The sequence below is a fragment of the Ips typographus genome, linkage group LG3 (assembly GCF_016097725.1).
Source record: "Ips typographus isolate SLU linkage group LG3, UJ_Ityp_2.0, whole genome shotgun sequence".
Classification (NCBI taxonomy): Eukaryota; Metazoa; Arthropoda; class Insecta; order Coleoptera; family Curculionidae; genus Ips; species Ips typographus.
This window is the reverse complement of record NC_138424.1, coordinates 6,790,062-6,808,451: the sequence shown is the minus strand read 5'-3', so window position 1 is coordinate 6,808,451 and position 18,390 is coordinate 6,790,062. Positions and strand designations below refer to the sequence as shown.

General features: G+C 34.1%; 1 protein-coding gene across 6 annotated transcripts in view; it reads left to right on the top strand.

Moving 5' to 3' along the window:
- The window catches only part of Fas3 (fasciclin 3), a 195,543-nt gene extending 179,682 nt beyond the window's left edge, over positions 1 to 15,861 (top strand). The window contains exons 2-10 of one of the 6 annotated variants that reach the window (XM_081976292.1): positions 6,068 to 6,231; positions 6,283 to 6,568; positions 6,680 to 6,877; positions 6,934 to 7,121; positions 9,011 to 9,152; positions 9,215 to 9,256; positions 9,990 to 10,103; positions 14,857 to 14,887; positions 15,218 to 15,861. In XM_081976292.1, the coding sequence (XP_081832418.1) occupies positions 6,068 to 6,231; positions 6,283 to 6,568; positions 6,680 to 6,877; positions 6,934 to 7,121; positions 9,011 to 9,152; positions 9,215 to 9,256; positions 9,990 to 10,103; positions 14,857 to 14,887; positions 15,218 to 15,608 (1,556 nt within the window). In that variant the 3' untranslated portion in view covers positions 15,609 to 15,861. Of the gene's footprint in view, positions 1 to 6,067; positions 6,232 to 6,282; positions 6,569 to 6,679; positions 6,878 to 6,933; positions 7,122 to 9,010; positions 9,153 to 9,214; positions 9,257 to 9,989; positions 10,104 to 13,058; positions 13,105 to 13,314; positions 14,739 to 14,856; positions 14,888 to 15,214 lie in introns of those variants that run through there. The other 5 variants (XM_081976291.1, XM_081976296.1, XM_081976293.1 and 2 more) reach the window with 5 other exon arrangements.
- The last annotated feature ends 2,529 nt before the right edge of the window (positions 15,862 to 18,390 follow it).

The window sequence follows — 18,390 nt, the reverse complement described above, 5'->3', positions numbered from 1 at the left end:
TTTTTAGGTTATTAGATAGGAAATTTAATGATTCCAAAAATGTACTTAAAACTGTAATTTTCTTACTTCAAGTGAGTTTTACATGCGATTGTGTTCTTGACTGTCTTTTCAAACTGTGTTTTTGGCAGTTTAAAGTTTGATACCGCTCTTATCACTGACTGTACCAAATTTTGTAGTGTTGTTTAGGTTATTAGATAGAAAATTTAATAAGGATTCTAAAAAAGTACTTAAAACCGTCGTTTTCTTACTGCCAGTGGGTTTTACAGGTTTTCAAACTTTGACACCGCTTTTCTCACTGACTGATCTGTCATTCCGTCTGTCAAAAGTGTCATTCTGACGCTAAAAGTGTCAAATGTTGTTAGAATTACTGAGAACATATCGCAGAATTATTGAAATAATTTTAAAAATTAAAAGGAAAACATAAATTCGAAATCAGAAAAAAGAGATTTTCTGATTGAGCAAATAAAATACAGAGTGTTCCATCGATCGAGTTTGTATTATAGTATTTTTATTTTTCACACAAAAACAACCAACGATAAAACAACATGTGTCAAAAGTCTGACAAATGTCTATTTTGACATCAGCTTCTGTCAATTCAGGAAAGATACTGCAACTTTGCTATTTTGAAGTAGTATTCTGTCAACCAAATTTATAGAGTTAGCTATTGAGTAAAACTTGAAATTTTACAAAAGCAATAATTTTTTATTGATATTTTGTTAATAATAGATTTGATCTTCAATTTAAAAAAAGTGATATATTTTCCATGTTTTTTTGGACACACTACTAAAATACAGTAAATGCCAAAACAATCACTAATTTTGCTACCTCAAAAAAAGTTGGTATTACAATAATATTTAATTTTGATAATTTATTGTATTTACATACATTTATCTTATTTTTTTTCAGTTCAACAGTTCTCATATTAGATGTAGATTATGAATAAATAAACTAAAATAAACACAAATTTTCACGATAACAGAACTACTGTAAAACTCTGTTTTGCTTGTAACAACCCAACTTTGCAAAGTGTTGAGAAAACGGACATAAAACAGCTGATAGCATTATCTGAGTGAAACATTTAATTGGACATCCCTGTACAATGACAACTAGACGAGAAGAAAGCGCAAAACCCAAACACGGAACGCTTGACATAAGAGAAACATAAATTTGTTCTAAAGTTGCTGAAGCACCCGCAATTAAGCGAATAGCGCTGCAAACAGATAATGTACAAAACCGGACGACAACTTGCACAATTCTCCGCAATCCACACAATAACTTAACTTTATGAACAAGATAAACGACAACACAACGCTGAAGCTACACAGTATCAAAAATTAGCTGAAAAATCCATTTAGACCGTTAAACCTAATTATAGCATAACCGAAAACGTACAATTAACAAGGTCCTAACAGTTTTGGAAGTAGTTACCCTAAGTTTCAACAAGCAAACAGAAAGGGAGGATGACATATTGGGGAAGTTAAACTCAATTTGGGAGTTTGCCGATGGGTTCAACTTAACGTCGAGCGATGTCCTTTGTAAGTTTTCGATAAAAAGTCTTTTAATTTAAAAGCTGCTCCCCTTTGGGAGGGAAAGTATTTGTGATTTCATAAAAACCACCCTTTTTTCGCGGACAAAAAAAATCCTATGGGAGACTTAATAAAGGGCCGATTCGTTTCTCGACGTGATACGAAAAACGAATTTCTTCCATAAGATTTACGAGATTTCTTCAGTTGTTGCGTAAATCTCGACAACTAATTTTCCTAATTGACAATCTATTAAGTTGGGCGTGTTTTACGAAACCGGTTTGAGATAGAGACAAGGGTTAGACATGCGGTAATTTCTAATTAAGAGAGTTGTACTAGTTCCCGGCAATGAATTATAATCTAAACGCAAATCCAATTCGGGTGCAACGTAAATGTGTTGTAAAAGGGCGTGGTTTAACTCGTAAGAGCGTATTGTGTAATTTTAGCCGAATTGAACCGGTTCAGAATTTTCATTATGATTCCGTGAAAGGAAATTTACGCGGTTAGTCAACTGGAAATCGCGGGTGTATAAAAGTTAATCAGAATTACGCCAATATCCCTTTGGATCGAGTTTGTATTAATTCCGCTTTGATCGGGTATGTGGGCACAACAGATTAGAATTCAATCAATTCGCAAAATGCGGGGGAATTCATTATGGATGTCATATTCTGTTAAATTTTGACCAATATTTAAGAATACAGTCTCTGAAAGATTAAAATGTCACTACTTTCTAATTTTTTTAATTTGCTACACATATTTGCCTGGTTGATTTAGTAAATAATATTTTTATAAAATCGTGTAAAAAAGTACACTTTTTTGAATGATTTTTAGTGCAAAAAGTTCTACTTCGGTCTTGTATAACAACTTTCACTTGCGTGCAAAAAAGATGAACATTTTTCACTTGTTGCATAAATAACTATAAAGTTGAGGTCACGCTTTCCATGTTCCTAAACAAAAATACAATTTTACTTCATACGGTTACTATTCTCATACAATTGACAGATTATCAAACTCGTGTAAACGTATTAATTTTGTTGTTAAATAAACAAATTTTTTCTTCAACAATTGTCAGTTTCTTATTACATGAAAAAACGTAAGGACAAGGAATAAAAGTTACAATTAATAAAAAAAAGAGTTTTTTGCATCTCACGGGGTTTTGGAGCATAATTTAGCTAGGCTAAGTCACGTGACAATTGTCATGAATCTCAGAAACACGTCTCGTTTCGAAAACTGTAAGAAAATTGTGGTAAACTTTGACTCTTGCAGATTTAAGTCTAATTTTTACAGTTTTGACGTTAGTGGCAGATATCACGTGGTTTTAAAGGATAATTTAGCCACACAGTCACGTGACTCACTGGGAGTCAGAAAATTACTGTTTTAAGCACATTTTTGGAATGCTTTTTAAATTCCCTATTAAACCTAAAAAACTCTACAAATTTGTTTCAGTCAGTAAGAAAAGCAGTGTCAAAGTTTGTTCTACCAGAAACACAGTTTGAAATAACATTCAAGGACAAAATCGCTGGTAAAACCCACTTGGAGTGAGAAAATGACTGTTTTATGCACATTTTTGGAATTCTCATTAAATTTACTATTCAATAATTTGAAAAAAACACTTTAAAATTTGGTACAGTCAATGAGAAAAGCACTATCAAAGTTTGTACTATCAGAAATACAGTTTGAAAAGACAGTCAAGGATAAAATCGCTGGTAAAACCCACTTGGAGTGAGAAAATTACTGTTTTATGCACATTTTTGGAATCCTCATTAAATTTACTATAAAATAATTTGAAAAAACACTTCAAAATTCTGTACAGTCAGTGAGAAAAGCAGTTTCAAAGTTTGAACTATCAGAAGCACAGTTTGAAAGGACAGTTAAGAACAAAATCGCTGGTAAAACCCACCTGGAGTGAGAAAGTTGCTGTTATATGCACATTTTTGGAATCCTCATTACATTTTCTATTCAATAACCTGAAAAAAACACTGCAAAATTTGGTACAGTCAGTAAGAAAAGCAATATCAAAGTTTGTACTATCAGAAACACAGTTTGAAACGACAGTCATGGACAAAATGGCTGTTAAAACCCACTTAGAGTGAGAAAATGACGGTTTTATGCACGTTTTTGGAATCCTCATTAAATTTACTATTCAATAATTTGAAAAGACACTTCAAAATTTGATACAGTCAGTGAGAAAAGCAGAAACACATCTCACTTTGTGTTACATAATAAGTATGTGTGTGTGCTGTAAAGCACATCAAGAGAACAATAATTTATACTACAATTACCAAACTAGTCTCATTATGTAACTAAAAGTTACAAAATTACTAATTTCTGTGTTGTTTGTAGATAAAATATTGAACAACAGTACTCGTGTGGTATGGCAAATTAATGTAAATATTACACTAGAACAATTTTTTACTGTTGAAAATATGTTATTTATAACACAATTCACGAGATTTGTTTTGCTCTTTATAAGAGTGACATTAGGTGGATTTGCACCGTATTGTTCTGTTTTCAGTAAAGTTTCTCACTGATGAATTGTCCTTTTATGACAAAGAGCTTAACCTAATTTGTGGCGTAGAGTAAACATGCAAATAAAAATAAAAAAAAGGAAAAAAAGAAAACCGACGAAAGGGCTCCAGGGAGGGTCCGCGGACATACATATCAATTAGCGGAATTAAACCGGAACCGTCCAGGGACGCAACAGTGGTCGAATATATTACCCGGTTAGTTCAACCATAATTAGTTTTGCCTTCGTATAAAAGGCGGTTGAAATAAACAGCGAAAACACCAAACCACAAAAGCGCGCCGAATAACAATTGTACTACACAATTCTGCCCTTGCAGGTATGCAACAAAAAGTTTGAAGTACGGTCGTTAACGTCGAGTTATTAACACAACAACGGGAATTTACTCTGGCATACGGTCAATTTTCCTCCAGGCAACTAGGAAGAATTAAACTTAAAAATTAATCAAGAGATAACAATGCGACCGTGCAGGGAAGAAAAACGGCCCTAAACGCAAAATTAACTTGTCGGCCCTACCGCGGTAATGGGGCAATACGTAGTGGTCTCGGATAAAAACGGTCCCTTTCGGCGTTTGTCCTAAAAAAAAAATGGGTTTGTCATATTTTAAACCTGCGACCAAATTAATATTTATTATCTTGTCTTGTCCCCTAATGAGTTTATGTCTCGCAAATGGACGGTTTTGTTTAGGGACTGTTTTACAAGATCTAATTTTGCTTCCTGCACAATTTGATTGTTACTGTTTAACACAAATTTTGTCTCAAAAAAATTAACTACCTCAAACACATGTGTGATGGGTAAATTACCTGTACTGTCAATATTTTAGTTTTTTAAGAAAATTTTATTTAAACACTGAAAATTGGTATTCAATCATCTGAATTAAAAAAGCTAAATTAAACTAAAATGTAATAATGAGATTTTCCAATATTTGCAAAGTAATAGGTTAACATTTTTGCCAACTAATCACTTACAAGTGTCCTGTAAGGACAGTAGAACTTTAGTCCATAGTAATCCTGTATATTTTGTATTAACATGGTACATTTTTTAAACAAATAGTACAAACTAACAAGTTCAACGTACAAACGTCTTGGAAATTACAATAAAAACAACACTTTAGGTTATTAGTTCTTCGTAATACTGTAACCTGCTAAAATAAGCTAGAAGAGACTTCTCCATCATATCCAATATGGTAATTTGTAATTTGTTACTGCTGCAAATATTCTGGAAGCTCTTAATAATTTTTTGTTATGGTAAGGCACTTTTTTACCTAAGAAACAGACGAATCAGGCACAATTAAAAAACATTTTGTGTTCTAGAAAGAAATATTTAAGTAGTTTTATAATTTTAAATGCTAAATCCAACAACAGATGATGCTCTCATTTTCCAAGTCCAGATTTCCAGAAGTTTCAGGATACAAATGTCCCATTCTACCAAGTTTGAGCACCCACAAGGCAGTTTTAAAATTAATTCTACCTCATTGTATTTAATAAACAAGACTATTAATCTTGTTACGTAGTTTCTACATAGAATAATCCGACGTCTACAGCTTAAAAGCGACATATCAAAATGGCTAGAGTCGTATGCAACTCTCTCTCCACATATGCGACAGAAACAAAGCATTTCCCGGAAGTCAAACTTTAAATTATCCGGATCGTTGTTATTCAGTAGCACGTGTCACCAAATTAACCTCATTATCTACGTGGGGGGCGGCGTCTTTTTGCGCGTACCGCCGCAAACAAAAGACCCAAATGGCACAACATCATCCGCTGCCGCCTTTTCTCTCATGATTTATTCGCCTATCTGTCGTGATACGCGAATTCGTCTTTTGTTTAATATACGTGACGAAATTAGCGAGTTTATTCACTAATTACCACATTAACTTCACCTTTAATAAATGCGTCAATTTGCCTCTATGAGTTTTTGATAACTTTTTGATAAATTTTAGAGATTTGGTGTCTCGATAAAATCATCTTTTTAATTTAATTTGTAAATAACTTTATCAAACTGCTTTTTCTTTTTTCAGGAATTTTTGCAGCCCAAGTAGAAGTACCCCAAAAAGACCAAACAGTACTACTAGGACAACAAGCCACCTTCATGTGCCGACTGTCAATGCCTTTGCAGTACTGCAGAGTCGAAATTCCAGGCTTAAGATCATTTAACTTGAACAAAGGAATATCCAATGACTACGTGAGTGTACTGAAACGAATAATTATTGGTTTTACGGTGTTTTGTCTTTAGGTTTCCTACTATGGAGACGGATTGGACCATGGTCAATGCGGATTTACTATTCGGAGGGCGACTGACGAAAATAATGGTGAAATCAAGTGCACGCTAGGATTGGCCAATGAGGCGCAGGAATCTGTGGGGACAATGAGTCTTGTTGTAGCGAAAGCCCCGAAAATACCTGAACTGGACTTGAGTCGTGGTACTGACGACTTAAACGTTTACAAAGTGGATGACATTCTCCAAGCTACTTGTGTGGTTCGAGATGGACGACCTGTTGCTAATATTAGCTGGTTTTTGGGTAAGTACAGTGAAAATAAACCAGCAGAACCTAAACTAGTATAGTTAACTATACTGTCTTTTTTTTTTCGGAATGAAATAAAACTTGTAATTTATAATAATCTGATTTTAGATGATAATATGGTTGATCCTACCGAATTGAGCATGCCAACAGTATTCGACCTGGCCAAAGAGAATTTACAGTCAAAGATCCAAAACCTAACCAGAAGACTGAAAGCCTCCGACAATGGCAAACTCCTTAGATGCGTAGCCTATCATCCAGCTTATGAAGGTGGAGAAGCCCAAGCTAAAAGGCGCTTGGATATCAAATGTAAGTGAACTTACTACCACATTTCTTAACCAAGTTCAATGGGTTTCTTGGTTTAGATCCTCCACTGCCCGAATCCCAACCAATCGAAGTATTTGGTTACGAAACTGGCAAAACTGGAGTAATTAACGTGACAGTACACGCAAACCCTCGTCCTACTTTCGAATGGGTGGTTAATGGACAACGTATTAAGGAAGGAAGTCATGATAACACTGGAATTATAAAAGCAGAAAGTACCTACGATGTGGTATGTATTATGGTAAAAATGCTTGAGATGTGCAGAATTGCTGGTTGTGGGTTACAAATTTACCAAAACTAATTTTTGTTTCACGATCGATTATATAATCTCATACAGAGCAGTACACCCGTCTCAGATAATCGACGTACGCTCCCTAACATCAGCGAACATTGGATCGGATCACCAATTAGTCATTGCAAAACTACGACTAACAACTCAATTAAAAAAGAAGGCACCAAACTATTTACGTAGACAAACATCGAATCCATCAATGATCCCACTGTGAAGGAGTTATACGAAAAAAGACTGACCCAAAAGATCAGAGAACAGCCAATCCTGGATCAGGACGACGTGGAAGCTAGTTGGGAAAAAGTCAAATTACACATCGAAACTGCCGCCAATGAAGCATTAGGCAAATGGAGGTTAAACAAAAACTCAAACATAACACACGCCGGAAGTAAAACAAATAACAAGAGAAAAACGTGAAACCTACCTGAGATACTTAAATAACAGAACACTGGAAGAGTGGATACGATACAAGGAAATAAGGAACAGAGTGCAGGCAGAAATACGACAAATTTTACATACTGAGAAACCTTTACTGCGAATATGGAACACTACCTCTATGGCAGCCAAAAGAAGATATAGGGATTGATAAGACGAAGAAAACGCGAAGTCAACGAATACGGGCGAGGCATGGATATTACTTCAAACAAATGTTCGACAAAGATGAGACTCAACATCAGGAAAAGCCAGCAATGGCAGAAGCAACTACCCGTATCATCCACGAACTAGTAGAAAATATACCAAGAAACTGAAAAACAGAAAAGCCCCAGGAATCGACAAATTGAACAACGAACTGATAAAGTACGGAGGTAAACCACTAAGCGAACAACTAGCCAATCTTTACCAGATGATCTTAAATGAAACAACTATACCAACCGACTGGAAGAAAAGCATCACTATCCCTATCTTCAAAAAAGGCTACAAAAAACAACCAGGAAACTACAGAGGAATAACTCTCCTAAGCGCCGGGATGAAACTATTCACGAAAACTATATGCGGTATCATCTCAGATCAAATACCCATAATGGAAGAACAACAGGGATTCAGGAAAAACTGGTTTACCCCAGACGCCATATTCATCATTCGACAAATAGCCGAGAATCCGGCGTATATGTGCTTCATCGATCTGAGCAAAGCGTTTGATCGAGTGAGGCTAAATGACATCACAACCATATTGAGACGGGGCAGTATTCCGGAAGAAATAGTTACAACTATTATAAACAACGACCAGAATACTTGCGAACAACAGCCTGACCCAAGAAGTGCCCATATCAACCTAAAAATAGAAGCAAAGACCAGAATATATAAGTCATGCGTAAGACCAATATGCCGCAGAAACCACGGCGGACACCAGCAGAACTAAGAGCATAATCCGAACGGCAGAGATAAGAACTCTCCGAAGTATCACGGGAAACACGCTACGTGACAGAATACCCAACCAAGAAATAAGACGAATCTGCGACATACAGGACATTGTAAAATTGACGAGACAGAGACGGCGAGAGTGGAATCAACACATCAACAGAATGGAAGACAATAGAATTGCTAAAATTGCGAGAGACGGAAATCCACACTAAGACCGCCAGGTAGACCACCAAAGAGGTGGAGGGATAGCTGTATGCCGACGTCGCAAGAAACTCTTTAAAGCTGGAAAAACAGGCTGAAAGCCTATTTCAAGAAGAAGAAGAGTTTTTGGTTGAAAACTTCCTTTCTAATTGTTAATGTCTTGAACTAATTTCTAATGGAGAACTTTGACGCATTAACTGCACTTTTCCACTATAATTATATGAAGTAAAATGTTTAGGTTGGTTTTTAAAATAATCTCTTTTTAGGGTAATGGATCGTACGTGGCCAGCTTGAGGATAGCCAGGATAGGAAAACCAGACACGGAAAAGGAGTACTTGTTAATGGCTTACAACGATCAAGGTTCCCAGGAATACAGGGTCAAGATTTCTACAAACCCTGAACCTAAAGGTAACTTAATGAATAACTTACAAATTAGCTATTATTTGACTGAATTTTGTTACACGCTGCAGGAATAACAAAGTTTTTCAGGCAGCACGTTTACGGTATTTACGGTAGGTTTTATGTAGTGTACATACATTTGTCTGGTAAACTGGTATTAACGGTTTTTGGATCTAAAAAGAGGCTCTAAAAGAAAATTTGTCTTCCGGCAATAACGGTCCAAAAACTAAAGTAACCGCGCAAATTTGCAGATCAAAGAAACGAATAAAAGCGACGTGACTTATAGGCCCAAATAAAAAGGAACGGGCTCTAATGCTGCCAAAATGGCCGCAATTTCTCCGAAGAGCCGTATATCGTCAATTTACTAAAGGAACGCACTTTGAATTAATAATGACCGTGCCATCCTCACGAACGTCTTTGCTTAATAAAGCGATATAACATGATAAAAAGAAACAAAACGAAATACGATAAAATAAAATTCTCTTTTAACCAAAAAAAAAGAAAATCTACAAAGCGTTTTTATTCCGTCTGTTTTTATAAATTGTCAAAGTGGTAGTAATAAGACTTTACTCTATGTGATTAAGATAATGGAGGTAAAACAATGTTTTAAACATTTATGAAGAAAAGTATGGCACTTTATAGCTATATGCCCAGTTTGACAGTCACGGTTAATACAGGGTAGCTATAACTTAGAACTTCAGTGCACATAGTGTCTCGTTCCAATTACGATATAGATTTTAAATAATGCAGTTATATAATTTAATGAAAACACACAACATTTGTCCTGGTTTAGACTGTATTTCTTGTGATTTGGAAGTTTAATACAAATTATTATTTACTATTTAGGTTACGAAATGGGAGTAGCAGCCATAGTTGGAATCATAGTCGCCATTGTACTGGTTATTGTGATCGTTTCACTGTTGATTTTCGCTAAAATGAACGGACGATGGTGCTTTAGCGGTAAGTTGACATTTACTTGTTGTTTAGTTACTTAATGTTGTCTTATGTGGTAAAGCAACCATGTATTTTGGAAAAGGTTGGACTAACTTAAGCAAAATGTAGTGTAGTCCAACCCTTATACGTGCATTATTCCAAAACGTATTTTGTTTTATTCAAATTTTTGTAGTAGATACTGCATGGTTTATGTTATTTTAAAAAAGTAATTTAATATAATCTAGACGAAATTTATTTTTGTATGCTCAATGTATTTGTATGACATGTCATAGTTTTAGTAGCATTTATTCTAAAATCAGTTGGCATGTTTAAACGTAATTTTCTTTATTGTTCTTGCAGACGATTTAGTTAACATAGAACTATCTCGTTTAGGATATAGAAAATTTTAGAGTAAAGCATAATGAAAGCTTAAACTTTTTAATCAAAACTGATATCGAAAACTAAATTAAATTAATCTGAAATCACAGATTTCTTTTGCAAAGCATTTTTTAGATTGTAACTTTTGATCGTATTTTAAAAAACAACATTAAATCCAAAGAATATTTACAACATAAGGGGGTAAGTGAAACTCCAAAAAAAGTTTGTCGTCCTGAATCTGTTTCACTCTTTTAAGATTCGTCTAAACTAGCGGCAGTTTTCCGGACTCCCGGTGATTCTTTTGTTTCCTTAATTTCCCGTTGTCGGACGCTTTCAAAGAAAAGTCAATTTATAGTCTTGTTGTTTTGTTTTCTAGCTCGACTCGAAATAGACAAAAACGATGTTTTGTTTTGGTAAAAGTTTGTCTCTTAGCTGGGATTAATGATAATCTTTCCACTCTTTGTTGCGTGATTTTAGGAATCAAATGAAAACGTTTTTACTTTTTCTCATCCACTGATTGATTGAAAGTTTCTGTTTACTGTATCTGTTAAGAGAAGACCGTGTTAGAATCTCGAAAACGGTAAGAGATATAGAGTTGGAGTTTAATAATTTGCCACTTTAAAATTTAAAAACTTCGGATTACGTATTCCCAAAAAAAAACAAAATTTTAAGAATCAGTTTTTTTTTATTGATTTATTGTATGAGATAACTGAAAATAAACGGCACCCTAACCTAATATTTCCATCTTTCCTTTTCTACCACGTGACAATATCATATTTGGTATACGATGTTTCAGTTTCTGGTTACCACCATCAACCTTCATTTTTCTTATGGGCGCCATATTGACATCATTATCCATTTTCGATCAGCAGTTTTTTCTAATTACGGTGATCATATAACATGGTTTAGTCTTGCAATTTTGCGGAAATAAGATAAATTATGTTTTTTTTCTTGGCCGATGAGTGACAGTTTTAGAGATATTTCAAATATAATCGAGCAATTGACGAAACTCTTGTTGGAAATGACAGCTGTCAAACGGTACGAGTACACAGTTCTGAGACCTGTCAAAAAATCTGGTGGCTGGTTTTGAAAATTGGTTAAATTTAAAAAAACGCAAAAAAGGTATGGAAATGACAGCTGCTGTCAATCTAGTAAATTAAATAGAGCATTACCGCGACCTGTCAAAAAAAAGAGAGTAAAATGGCTATTACGCACTTATGACAGCTGTCAAACTAGGAAATCTGTCAACAACTGTCAAAACGCTATTAGAATCGGAAAATGTACAAAAATGTCTAGAAATGTTCTAAAGTGTCTAAAAATTTTCAAAAATGTCTAGCAATGTTCAACAGTGTTAAAAAATGTTCGAAGCTGTGTAAATTTAGTCAAAAGTGCCTAACAATGTCCAAAAATGTTGAAAAATCCGTAATAATGTACAAAAATATTTGGAAATGTTTAAAAGTGTCTAAAAATGTACAAAAGTGTCTGGAAATTTACAAAAATGTTCAAAAGTGTCTAAAAATGTACAAAAATGTTTAAAAGTGTCTAAAAATTTACAAACATGTCTGTAAATGTGCAACAATGTCTGGAATCGTTCAAAAATGCCTAACAATGTATAAAAATGTCTAGCAATGTCAGATAATTGACACTTATTTGTCATTGCAACTTTCCTTTTTCTTCTAAAACATAACAATATCATCTTTGAAGTTGCTTGAAACTTGACCTTAAAAGGCTAATTTCAAAATTCAACCAATCGAACAAATGTCAGTTTTGTTGGTTAAATTGACTGGAATAACCCTTCTGATCATTTTCTAGAAGTTTTCCTCTCGACATTTGACATTTGAAACTAAACTTGTCAATTTAGGGCCCAAATTTACTAGAATATCTTTTCTGATAATATTTCAGAAGTTTTTTACTGTAAATTTGACCTTAAAGTAGGTACTCAACCGATTTTACAAGTGTCAAATATTGAAAAGCTGAATTTTCTTAGTTTTTAGAGCATTTTTAGAATATTCTCAAGGGTTATATAGGTTATTCTAGTCAATTTAGGCCACAAAATTGACATTGTTAGAATAGGTAAATTATTGAAATTAGACTTTTAAGGCAAAAGAAAGCTTCAATTAGAAGAAAAATGAATCTTCAGTTTCAGTAACCTAGAGACCTTGTTAGAAGCACATCTAAATTCTTCAAAGTATTAAGAATGGTGTACAGGTATGGAGGAATTCTAGTTAGTTTAGAATGAATGTCAATTTCCACACAATATTGGTTATTGATAGATTCAACATTGAAAATGGATCACCTTGTATTTACTTTCAAAAAAATAAAAAATCTGCACTTCCTGTGGAACATCTGGGTAACTCAAACGATCGTCATCAAAGTCATAAAAATATTATTTTACAACTTATATTTTCTTTAGGAAGACATAAAACACTAGAATAATGGCTCTTTCAGAACATCCCTTAGATAATATACGGTTAGTAGTTATATTAAGATGTTGTGTCTTTCAAGTAGCATGTTTATGTGGATTTTAGACTATTTTCCTTTAAACTTGGAGTTATAGCATGCAATTTGCGATGTCTTAGTAGTCTAACCCTTGTATCTTTGCAGGTTATTACTGAAAAATCTAATGCAAAGAAAACGCGTCTAAGTTCAGGTGCGTTAATCATGTAGAGCAGCTCTTATTTCTGCTAGAGACCATGTAGACATAAAACTGCCTCAATTTTTTTGGTCATCATAACTATTGAATCATTCAGCAGTTTCCAAACATTTAAGATGCCACATATATTGTACCTACTTGTCTTTCGGCAATTAGCAATTAAACCACCTTAACAAAAAACAATATAGTGGCTTTTATTTGTTATAGGTGGCGCCACAGTTATCGATTATACAGGGGGCGATAACCAACACCACCACAGCGACATAACCTCAGAGGGAGTCGATAACCCCCACCACCAGGTCAGTTCGGAGTATATCAACGGCAACGACCTTATCAAAAAAGACGAGAAAATTAACACCGCGGTGTAAGCGTGACAGCGCCCATTCTCCGCGGATATTAGATACTCAATTTCGCTAATGTGTGATCGATTTTTTTTTTAAATAAGGAGGTTAAACGCGTGGGTTGTGAAGACGGCGTTGTTTCTTCCGTCTGTTTTATTTTAAGTCAGAGTTTTCCGTTTTGAGTTGATCAAACTGGAAAACACTATGCTGCGGACTGCATTTCGTCTAGATTTAAACCCTAGTGAAATCCCCTCCCCCCCCTCAATTATCGATAATTAATACTGACTTAATATGTTACGTCTACTTAGATGATAATAAGATATTTAATAATGTAAATACTATTTACTATAGAGTTACTATAAAAGTTATTTTCAATCAAAAAAAAAATCAAAAACCAAGTGACACACACCTACACCATTTAAATTAGACGGTTTATTGGATTTAAATGTGTATAATAGTAATTAATTGACTATAATAATAATAAATAACTATTATAAATGTCTCTCGGTGTCCACTGTGTAATATCTAGGATTATACAAGTTAACGAATCTCATCAGTTTTTGAGAGTTGTATCGCAGGTGTGTTCTTAAAATATATTTTATGGAGAAATGATGTTTTTCTATTACATTTGTTAAGGATGTTTAAAAAGATTTATCACTACTTTACTCATCATTTTTTTTTTCATGCAAAACTATCAAAACTGCCATATGAAAAATATAAATTTGTATTACTCACAATATTAAGTTATACAATAATCTCCATTTAGTTGTGTACGAATTTATTTATTGCTTTATTTTAAATGATATTATAAATGCAGGTATCCTAGTGTTTGGGTGATTATTTTAGGAGTTTTCTCAAGACAATAATATTATTTTTTCCTTTCTACTACTTTTAAGGTGTTAAGATTAGTTTAGATCAACGTATTTCTGTTTATTGTTTGATTATTTATGTACCATTTGACTTGAATAAAACTACTGCCAGCTAGGTTCGCGATTTTTAGTTTTACGTTAGGTTTACTCGTTTAGTTCAATTGGACTGACCACATTCCATTATTTTACAGGCGCAATTAAATAGTTTTTTTATTTAAATTGTGACAACGCCCTGTATATACGTTTAAGACACTTACACTTGCGTAAATACGACTTTGGATTATGAATTTTTTGAGTGAATACTTTTTAGGTTTAAGTTAGCGCTTTATGTATACTTTTGTAAACTTTATGTACTTAGAATGGACCTATTTTTATTTGTTTTCTTTTTATAAATAAAGACGAAATATTAAAAAGTCAAAAATGTGTTTTGTTTCGTTATAAGCGAAACGGTTAGACCGAGATAACGGTTGCTTTACCACGTCGATTTTATTATTTGTTAACTAAGCGATTCTTTAAAATACGTTTTACTATCTTTCCAGGGAAATCAGAAAGTCGTTACATCGCTGAATCGTAAGTATACACTTCAATGGCTTTCTATTTCTTTTATTTCCGGATTTTGAGAGGCAATAATACCTTTTATCTGACTTCTGAAAAGAGTACACTTAAATATTTAAAACGAGATATCACACAGTTTTTAACAAATACTATTTGAACAAAGTTCATAAGTATCTAAAAATCCAGAAGTTAAGCAAATTCAGAATTTTTGTAAATCTCAGTACAGCTGCTTTTTTTACAATGCTGTGATTTACTCTAATTCTGCACATGTGATATTATGACATAATTGAAACATTTTACTATAAACAAACTAAATACCAGACTAATTTCTATTTTCTAAAGCAGTGACACCGAAAGCGCCGAAGTCCGTCCCAAAGAATCAAAACGTCGCCTGTCCTCAATCCAACTGACATCATTCTTCAAAAAGAAGCAAGACAAAACCATCAGTACCGATCCTGACGTTTCAGAAAATGACAAAACTGCCACTATCCCTGCAGAGGACCAAGTCAAAGAAACCCAGGTTCAAATTGACACCGAAATTAAAAACAATGAAGCTAATAAAGAAGAAAAGATTAAAGACAATAAGGGTTTGGTGTATGCCGAATTGGATTTGGTTAGAAGTGCCAGTCCCCAGCTGGTGCCGGTTTTGAAGAAGGAAGATGACAAGACTGAGTACGCGGAAATTGTTTATTCCCCTAAGAAAGAGTCGACAGAAGGGGAGGAAGAGAAAAAGTGAAAACCACGCTGGAAGTGAGTTTTGACGGCCATATAAGCACATTTTTAGTGTAGGGTGTGTCCAGCACAAACATACAATTTGTTCAATACATATTATTATATTAATTAGACGTGTTTTTAAGTTAAATGTACAAAATGTAGAATTACTTTTAGGTAAGACCTAATCTTAAGATATGTATTTCGTCCACTACTTGGTAAGGAAAGAGGTAATTTTATGTACTTAACTTTGTATTTTAATAAAAAGTAGTTTGTAATATGGTTGTTTTATTCGATTTGAGCTTCAGATCAGAATACAACAGACAATCTACAGGAAACATGTTCTACATCATAATAAGCATTATCCCCAATTAGAAGATTTAATACAACCTCATCTCTGGCTTTACCGAAACAGTTTTTTCAAAATTTAATTTTGTAGCTTTTTATTGGTTTAAAAGACTGACAAAGCTTTGGAACCAATTCAGTTGGCTGTATACGATTGAAGAGTTAAAAAATTTGGTAAAAAAATGAAATGATTGAAATTAACAAAAAAAACGGTTTTGATTCACTCTGTACATATTTTGTACCGACTTCTGGCCTCATGTCTAAGCTACAAGGTGATTTTGAAAATTTTGAAGCTCCTCGTATTTTTGGTTTGTCAAAATGTAGTTTCTTGACAGTTTTACAGGGTAAGCAAAGCTCTGAGAACCTCACCTTACCTAAAAAAACTCTAAAACATATTGGAAAAAAGACCACTGGATTTATTAGAGAGGTTCAGCAGCAATCCCAAAGTGTTTTTGCTTGATTTAGATAGTTTTCTTGACTATTGGCAAATGCGCCAAATATTAGGAGTAACAAAAATGCACCTTGCGCGTTTCTGCTCTTTTATTCAAATTTTCGATTTTCTGCAAAAATTGGATTTTCTATCAGGAGCACAGAAGTAGCAGGAGATCCATTTAGTTTTCTTGACAATTGGCGAATAGGCCAAGTATTAGGATCAACTAAAATTTACCTATCCGTGTTTCTGCTCTCCTGATAATATGTTCGATTTTCTGCAAAAATTGGATTTTCTATCAGGAGCACAGAAGTAGCAGGAGATCCATTTAGTTTTCTTGACAATTGGCGAATAGGCCAAGTATTAGGATCATCTAAAATTTACCTATTCGTGTTTCTGCTCTCCTGATAATATGTTCGATTTTCTGCAAAAATTGGATTTTCTATCAGGAGCACAGAAGTAGCAGGAGATCCATTTAGTTTTCTTGACAATTGGCGAATATGCCAAGTATTAGGATCAATTAAAATTTACCTATCCGTGTTTCTGCTCTCCTGATAATATGTTCGATTTTCTGCAAAAATTGGATTTTCTATCAGGAGCACAGAAGTAGCAGGAAGACAATTTAGTTTTCTTGACAATTGACGAATAGGGCTAGTATTAGGATTAACCAAAAATGTACCTGTTTGCGTTTTTGCTCTACGGATAATATGCTCGATTTTCTGCAAAAATTGGATTTTCTATCAGGAGCACAGAAGTAGCAAGAGATCCATTTACTTTTCTTGACAATTGGCGAATAGGCCAAGTATTAGGATCATCTAAAATTTACCTATTCGTGTTTCTGCTCTCCTGATAATATGTTCGATTTTCTGCAAAAATTGGATTTTCTATCAGGAGCACAGAAGTAGCAGGAGATCCATTTAGTTTTCTTGACAATTGGCGAATATGCCAAGTATTAGGATCAATTAAAATTTACCTATCCGTGTTTCTGCTCTCCTGATAATATGTTCGATTTTCTGCAAAAATTGGATTTTCTATCAGGAGCACAGAAGTAGCAAGAGATCCATTTACTTTTCTTGACAATTGGCGAATAGGCCAAGTATTAGGATCATCTAAAATTTACCTATTCGTGTTTCTGCTCTCCTGATAATATGTTCGATTTTCTGCAAAAATTGGATTTTCTATCAGGAGCACAGAAGTAGCAGGAGATCCATTTAGTTTTCTTGACAATTGGCGAATATGCCAAGTATTAGGATCAATTAAAATTTACCTATCCGTGTTTCTGCTCTCCTGATAATATGTTCGATTTTCTGCAAAAATTGGATTTTCTATCAGGAGCACAGAAGTAGCAAGAGATCCATTTAGTTTTCTTGACAATTGGCGAATAGGCCAAGTATTAGGATCAACTGAAATTTACCTATTCGTGTTTCTGCTCTCCTGATAATATGTTCGATTTTCTGCAAAAATTGGATTTTCTATCAGAAGCACAGAAGTAGCAGGAAGACAATTTAGTTTTCTTGACAATTGACGAATAGGGCTAGTATTAGGATTAACCAAAAATGTACCTGTTTGCGTTTTTGCTCTCCTGATAATATGTTCGATTTTCTGCAAAAATTGGATTTTCTATCAGGAGCACAGAAGTAGCAAGAGATCCATTTACTTTTCTTGACAATTGGCGAATAGGCCAAGTATTAGGATCATCTAAAATTTACCTATTCGTGTTTCTGCTCTCCTGATAATATGTTCGATTTTCTGCAAAAATTGGATTTTCTATCAGGAGCACAGAAGTAGCAGGAGATCCATTTAGTTTTCTTGACAATTGGCGAATATGCCAAGTATTAGGATCAATTAAAATTTACCTATCCGTGTTTCTGCTCTCCTGATAATATGTTCGATTTTCTGCAAAAATTGGATTTTCTATCAGGAGCACAGAAGTAGCAAGAGATCCATTTAGTTTTCTTGACAATTGGCGAATAGGCCAAGTATTAGGATCAACTGAAATTTACCTATTCGTGTTTCTGCTCTCCTGATAATA